An 8,002-nucleotide genomic window follows, 5' to 3' on the forward strand; every position below is an offset into this window, starting at 1 on the left:
TTTTTATTTTTTATTTTTACAGTGATATGAAGCTAACCACAATAGGTTATAAATATTTGCATACTTTACAAAATAATATATTAATTCTGGGTAAGAAAGCATAGAAAGATGGTAAATGATTTGAAATGTCGAGGATCAGAGTACTGCATAGTAAAAAACCTTCACCGGAAGCATCGAGTGCAATCCTTTATATTTCAGTAGAAACTGTTACCAACAGTTAGTTGTCAAAGGTCACTTGCCTTGTCTAAAGTGAGCATATGAATGAAGAAAAACTGTACAGATATGGCTACAGTTGAACTTAGTTAAAATTATTGCTTCTTATTAAAATTTACGGTAAATACATTAAAGTGTGTACTTCTATACAAGTTCAGGAAAAATAATTACAAGGACGAAAGTAAAACAGAATCCATGAAGTGGAAATCGTGCAGACACAAGAGAGGAATGGGTACTACTTTCCCCTCCCATTATCTGTTAATAATGCTTTCGATGTCCTGAACCACTTTTAATACTCACGTGTCCTGAGGCAGCCAGTATACAGTCAGGCTCTAAACCTTTAAATGAAAATATAAATGAGCATTCTTAAAAAATTCTATCGGCACGGTAAGTATAATTCACATTCTTCAAATTTGGAAGCTATACTTGTCCAAATCCCTTAAGCTGATTGGAACCCACAATAAACTATTGTGAATACTAGATTCTATGCTATCTATCTAGAAAAGCAAGTAAAAGGGAAAATGTGAGGAAAAAATGAATTAAAAAAACTCTTCTAGCACCCCTGGGCTCGTTTGTACAACAAAATTAATACTCCACAGTCCAGATTAAATAACCTAGGCACGAAATCCATTCACATCTCATTAAAACCCAAAGGCAGCTTCAAGGCTCAACTCATGCCTACCCTTCAACAGCTATGCTGGGCTCAGAGGTAGACTCTCCCAAGTGTGATTCAACTGGAGAGGGTAATTCCATAAGTCGTCCTTTTTGGGCACGAGGTGGCAGATGCCTTGTGTGTTTTCTGGATGTTCCCTTCCAAGGCAAGAAAACCCCAGTCCCACCTCGAGGAAGTTTGCGAGAGTTCACTGCCACAGGACGCATAGGTGGTAGCATAACAATTGGAGCACCAAATATTCCCCAGTTAGGCATCATATCCATTGCTTCATAGCCGCTTAGAGCTCCATTTGACAAAGTATATGGACTAGTAATGCCAGGTTGCCAAAGAGTCATCGCAGTTGTCATGGTAGGAACTGGTGATAGGCATTGATTGGAATCTGGCCTCACTCTAAAAAAGCTGATGCTCACCCTTCTGTTGGGGGATGGACACATTACGTGTCTTGCCATGTCTGCACTGTTTCCCCTCATCACTATAAGAGACCTGCATTATGTTTATCATCTCATCATGTAATACTGTCATGTGTCATGTTATAGATCAAAAGAAAACCATGCAACATATTTATACTAATAAATAATAAATAATAATTATTATTATTATTATTTTAATAATTATTGTTAGTGAAACGCATGTAAGGCGTAACATCTACAGCCCCTGAAATAGCAGAAGCCACTTGTCCAGTCACTGTATGCATATCTTAAGAGCATCTCAGAAAAAAGCTTTCAGACCTTTAATGTAGAAGTTAATACTTATTCAACTAGAGAACTTAACCACTTCAAAGCTCAAACACAAAATGATATGCGTGGAAAAATGTCCTTCTCCGGCTATCAGAATGGAAACCGATAAAGGACCTTGTGCAAATGCTGAAAATTGGAGACTAGGTGTCACTTCTGCAATCTGGCAATTGATATTTCCAGGATCAAAAAAGAAAAATAAACTATCCCCCAAAGTACCTATTACTCAATAAAAAAGAGGAAAAGGGAGCAATCTAACCAAAGAATAATGTGAATTTATATTCATCCTCTAAAAGGTAATTTAGTTGCGTGGCCTATTATTCATTTACATGCTGTCCAATAAAATGTTGACTGTATTCTGTCTCTGTATCTAGAAATGAATAGAATATTAAAATAAATGGAAGTTAGAACCACTTAGAATGTAATTTGTTTAATTTATACCCCTCCTTCAATGACAGCATGAGTGGTCCTTTGTAGTTCCCATCATTTTCACTGACAAGGATACGTCCAAAAGCCATTGTTGATTCAGAAAGAAGAAGTGTGGATAGAGGCTGGTCCAGATGGGGTGGTTTCAGGAATGGTTGAGAAAATTCCCCCTATAATGCAAACATTGCTAGTTGGTTACTCGTCTGCAGAAATGAATGTTTCTAGTGCCTTTCTGGGACCAAAAATTGATAGGAAAAACTCAAAATCTTTACCTCTTCAAAAAAGTTGATGATACAACCATTTGGCCTTTTGTACTCTGGAATTAATTTCCATTGAATAAGGTGATCAATGACATCATGGAGAAGTGCTGGGATAGGCTCGATATTGCCTGTAAACAAAATACGCAAAAACACTTTGAATTTCATAATTCGTTCTATCCTTATAATATAGATATTTTTATATGGAATTGGATTAGAACAACCAAATTACAGTTTTATTAAAGTGGACATAGATCAAATTATGAGGTTTTTCTTCTTACTTTTGGTATCATCCTTTATCTGTCCAAATATCGGAACACCCAACTGAATCAGCTCTCTCTTGTTTCCCTTCATCTGTTTGTTGAATAGTATAAACGTTTCACCTACATTTATTCAAAAAGATTACTTAGAAAGTAAAATACAATAGACAACAGGACAACTTGCCTTAAATCATCTACCTGTGCCTAAACCTGTCTTGTGATTGGTGACAAAAGTGGAAAAAAAAAATATTCAATGAAAGCATACAATCTCGGCTGAAAGTCCAAAAACACTTGACTTATTATTACATAGATCCTGATATTGATTATATTGCATGTACTATTTTGATTTATTAAATGATTTGAAGGAAGAAACTGCTGTACATTTTACAAGTCCCTAGTCCCAAAATTAAACCTACAAACAGATGCCATTGGTGATTGAAGATGACCAATAACATTAAAAACTTAAAAATCAGCTATATGAAGTACAACTTTAATAATCCTTTCACAAAATTAGGAAATAACAGGTTAATGGTGATTTACCTGAGAGTTCCCCGTTCTGGCCAGCAGCATGAATATCATTTACAAAATCAGTCAGCTTGCAGATTTCTGATTCAGAAAACACGTCCTCGTACAACTTCAATCCTTTCACAACATTCACCTGCAAATAGCAATATTATCTGTCATTCAGCAATATCCAGTTGCTTCTTAATACTAAAACTTGTTATACCAGCTCTATGAATCCGTGTTTCTTTATTGAAAAGAATATATTGGCTATTGAGGTTGTAAAAGAAAGAACTTGCCATATGCCCCTTCACGGACTCCTTTGCTGAGAAACCTTTTGTCAGCTTTATCTGTGAAGAGCGTCCTTCACATCCTTCATGATTGGAACATATATTATTGTTCAGTGCACTGGAATGCATTTCCTGAGATCCTGCACATCAGACCATAGAAAATCCAAGTAACATTTAGCACACAACGAAAGACTAGGAATGGATTGACTTCACCCATTAGAGTGCAATAAATTTTTTTCCAAAACATTCTGGTATAGTCTATACCCATGATTTATTACACGCATTTTCATGGTTAAATCTTACCAGCCCTTTAGTGATAGTTGAATAAAGAATTTCATGGTTAAATTTCAAGAATGGTTAGCAATAAAGAAGACCGATTGTTCCAAACACCGCCTTGCAAGAAAGAAGTCTTGCTTTACTCCGTTTCCGGCTGTTCCAAACACAGAGTACAGTTAACAGTGACAAAATGGGCGGGCCTTTATTGTAACAAACAAAAGTATCATGATAACACATGTCCGTGTAAGGGTAGGACTCAGACATGTTTTTTTAGAACCAAAACATTAATTAATAACAATACACATTAAATCAAATTTGTACACATTTTTTATAATTTATTTTTTCTTTTAATATATTTATGTATCACTTTACTCTTTTTACTTCCCTCTTTTTATTTCACATTTTTTCTTTCTCTCTTATATTTTCTTTGAATGAAGAATGACACAAAAGAACAATATACAAAAAATATAAATAACATTCAAAAGAACTATTTATTTCTTCACATGAATTTATTTATTATTTATTATTAAATAATTTATTTATCATAAAGAAAGTGTTAATCAACTTCTCTCCCATCTCACAGTAGTTGAGAAGTATTTTCATCCCTCTTTTTTTATTTATTTTCTTAAAAGACATAATTAAGTTTAATACATTTTTATCTTAGTTCTCTTTCTCCTTTTTCATCCAACTATTTGCACTCAACAAAATAAATTTAAAGTATAATGCATTTGTTTATTTTTTTAACTGAAAATGTGTTTTTAGTGCACATTCTATACTAAACTAATATGGACCCTCACTAGTTTCTTCAATCAGTCTTTCTAAACAACAAAAATTGGACCATTAAATAATTGTGTTATGATTAACCTTAGAACTAAATATTAAAAGGAAACTTTGACTGCAAGGATCCAGGTCCATAAGCAATGATGCACTTGGAATTATTGCAGAGGTAGTACTAGAGAGTACCTGTTTCGTGTTCCTTTTTTGTAATTCTAACGTTTATAAATTATGTATACTCTGTTTTCCTACCCGTAATTAAAGTTCATTCATCGGATCTTCACTTATGGACCGAATTGACCCGCCAACTTAGACCCATTAAAGAAACTCAACACTTTAACAAGTTGTTTCATAGGGAATAGGGCGTTATATGTCAAAGCTCAACTACCCAACCATTCGTACCCGAACCCGCACGTGGTACAATGTCAGAAGATGGAACAATTCACGTGACGTCAACAACGACAATCATAATGCAACCGGCTGATAGTTCAGCCGACTGTAATTAGCAACATTGCACACATCTTTAGAAGTCTCTCTAACTAACATTGTGGTGTTCGCCCCTGCCCCGAGGCACCAACTAACCGTAACACCAAAGCTACTTACAAAACCTATTCAAAATTCAGAAATAAGGACAATGTTTTTATCATAAAATATTCTAAGCATATAGAAACTAAAAAAAAATGTAATTAAGTTTTGAAATATGATAAAACAAATTATGCAGATTTCAATTTTTTATATCAATTTAAATTCCCTCTGATTATTTTCTCCATTTTCTCTCATTATAATAAATGATAAAGAATATAATCAAAAATAAATTTATTATTTAACTATTAATATTGTTAAATAGCAACCAAAATGAAAATTTCTTTTTTGTCAGCATGCCAAACAAAATAAGAGAAAGATAATAATAAAAATCTAAATCTAACAAAAAAAAATATAATGTTACTTTAATTATTATTTTTTATATTGGATGAATTTTTTATTTGAATAATGCATTAAATAATTTATTTAACTTTTTTCAAAATAAAGAATTAAAGTAGAAGACTCAACCTAAAATATATAATAAAGATCATTTAATAAATTTGTTCACCCGTAAAATTATTCATTATTTTCTTTTTTTTTTGAAAAATCATATATATCACTTTTTTTATAGATGGAGTAATTGGAAATTTATTTGATGAAAAGTATTAAAAAGCAGTTTGATGTTAAATGTAAATTAAGATATAAACGTATTATAATTTTTTAATATTTAGGCAGTCAACAACAGTTTCAAAAGACAAAAAAAAAGTATATTGACAAACTATTTTAATTAAATTATAAGAGAAAAGCATATAAAGACTAATATGAAATAATAAGAATTCAAAATCATAATATAATTTAATGAAAATAAATTATCAAACATATTCCATGCGTGCCATTAATTTAATAGAAGAGAAAAAAAAGCAACAATCCTATTGGTCATAATTATGTTTCCCTAAAAATAATTAATTATAAAATATGGATCAAAACTTTGAACGACGTCTGCGGTCTACCGTTGCGCAACCGAAATTTGACTTCAAAGCAATAAAAATGTGAAAAACTAACTTTCCTGTGCTTCTATTTCTTAGCCACACAGAAGGGAATGAAAATAACATTTTCCGTATAAAAGTGATGGAAAAAAATAATAAAGCAGAAACACAAAAGTTTACTGGTATGAAGAGACACTAAAAATTTTCACCCTTGTCAATCACAAAAAAATATCTCCAATATATAAAAACACCAGTAAAAATAAAAGTAATTATTGAATAATCAGAAAAACGACTACTCAATTCTCCGGCAAAAGGAGGAAGGTCGTGAATCTAAAAGAGTATATCACATAATATGAAAAATCAAGATTGAAGGTGAATAGTGAATCATTCAAATATTACAGAGAAAAATTAAAACAGAAATTATATGATCACTGTGAAATTGATTATTATTACCTGAATCAGTTATTTCACTGTCTGGCGAATCATATTCCGGCGCAGCTTCGTCACCTTCATTTCCACCAGTTTCCACTTTTTCCTTCTTCAATTTCTGTTCCTCGCCGAAGCTGCTGTTGCTCTTTTTGAGGCCTTCAGCCTCAGTTTTACTGTCCACAACTTTGCGGAGCTCGAGAGCGACATCAGCAATGGAATGATACTTCTGCATCTGGATGATAGGGATCCAGTTGATTCGGCGGTGGTGGATGGCTGTGAAGGTGGCTTCGTAGTCGGAGGAGGCAGTAGCGATGCTGGCTAGGTGGCCGCAGAGCGCGTCGATGATCGCGTTGGCTGCAGCGAATTCCCCGCGAAACCAGGCGAGAATGGCGTCCTTGGCGAAGGAGTCGGAAACGATGAGCGACGGCGGCACCATTGCCGGTGGATCGGTCCGCGATACTGGGACAGCCGCCATAGGCAGAGGGATATGGTTGAATGTGAAATAAAACAAAACAGAGACAAATAAGAGAAGTCAGAGAGAGAAAGGAAGAATAATGGAAAAGGGTTTTAGTTAGAGCGAATGGAGTGAGTCACATGAGATGTGATGCAATGGAAGAGAGGAGAAGGGGTTTAGCTATAAAGAGGAGTCGGATTTATTGTCCCTCTCATTCTTTTTTTTTTTTTTTTCATGTGTGTCTGCTCCGTACAATTCACACCCCCCTTCTATGTAACGTGGCACCATCACCACTCTTCATGACTGCCCAAAAATCTTACGTAAACCTCAAATCTATCAAAAAATTCATTTTATGCTATACTTAACCCTCTTTACTTTTAATTCTATATTTTCCCTCATTCTCCTTTTTCAAAATACTATACACTTTTTAATGCCTTCAAAATTAATTAATTATTTACTTTCACTTTATTAAATCTTATTTTTCTACTTTTAACCGTTTTATTTCCATATTACATATTAATTTTTAGATCTTAATGCCAAGTCATTGTTAACTTAAAAACTTGCGCTCCTGAGTTTAAATCAATTTTCAAGACTATGAATTAATTAAATATTAATTATATATATAAAGAGAGAGAGAAGAAATAGGTAAAAATAGGATAAAATAGGAATTGTTTAATGGAAATTAAATAGATAGCATAATAAATTAATTCCTTAATTGTTTTTACTTAATGTAATAATTGTCAAGATATATCATTAGTACATGTAATAATATTTAATAAGTACTATTCTTAATATATTGTTATTTAATCATATATATTGAAAAATAATATATAAATAGATTAACAATGCATTATTTGGTTTGAATACTACTAAACTGAATTTAAAGGAAAATATTAGATAATCATGTTCATATTTAAAAAAAAGTAATACTATTAATAATTTAAAAATAATCATATTAGAAAAAAAAGTAAACCTATTAAAAAAACTTATTAGAGGATAAAAAATACTATATTAAACGTAACTAACAAAAAAATGTTAAACGTAACTTGAAAAAAAAGCATAAAATCCACAATAACGTGACATAATTAATAAAGGTATAATACATTGGAGTTATAGTAAATTAACAACTCATTGTTCCATACTGTTTTTATTACTTTTTATTACATAATTTAATTAAATATATTAGTTTAATAATTTGTTTTTGAAA

General features: G+C 32.3%; 1 protein-coding gene across 1 annotated transcript; it reads right to left on the reverse strand.

The window, feature by feature from the left end:
* Positions 1–558: 558 nt before the first annotated feature.
* On the reverse strand, positions 559–6,962 carry LOC124832623 (RNA demethylase ALKBH10B-like). Its single transcript, XM_047306876.2, has 7 exons — positions 6,366–6,962; positions 3,364–3,494; positions 3,104–3,221; positions 2,585–2,686; positions 2,319–2,434; positions 2,062–2,216; positions 559–1,369 (listed from the first exon to the last, which is right to left on the reverse strand). Exons 1-7 carry the CDS (start codon positions 6,814–6,816, stop codon positions 892–894), a joined length of 1,551 nt encoding a protein of 516 aa, XP_047162832.1. The 5' UTR covers positions 6,817–6,962; the 3' UTR covers positions 559–891.
* Between the last annotated feature and the right edge of the window lie 1,040 nt (positions 6,963–8,002).

Source organism: Vigna umbellata, chromosome 5 (assembly GCF_029865625.1).
Source record: "Vigna umbellata cultivar VRB3 chromosome 5, Vumbellata_1.0, whole genome shotgun sequence".
In the NCBI taxonomy this organism is placed as follows: Eukaryota; Viridiplantae; Streptophyta; class Magnoliopsida; order Fabales; family Fabaceae; genus Vigna; species Vigna umbellata.

What these genes read in the sequence shown, in the direction of transcription:
- LOC124832623 (XM_047306876.2), bottom strand. Translation starts at nt 6,816, where the DNA reads ATGGCGGCTGTCCCAGTATCGCGGACCGATCCACCGGCAATGGTGCCG. An exon ending in AGTCCGTGAAGGGGCATATG is followed by an intron (nt 3,222 to 3,363) that starts GCAAGTTCTTTC and finishes TGCTATTTGCAG; the next exon opens with GTGAATGTTGTGAAAGGATT. An exon ending in TCATCAACTTTTTTGAAGAG is followed by an intron (nt 2,217 to 2,318) that starts GTAAAGATTTTG and finishes TTTGCATTATAG; the next exon opens with GGGGAATTTTCTCAACCATT.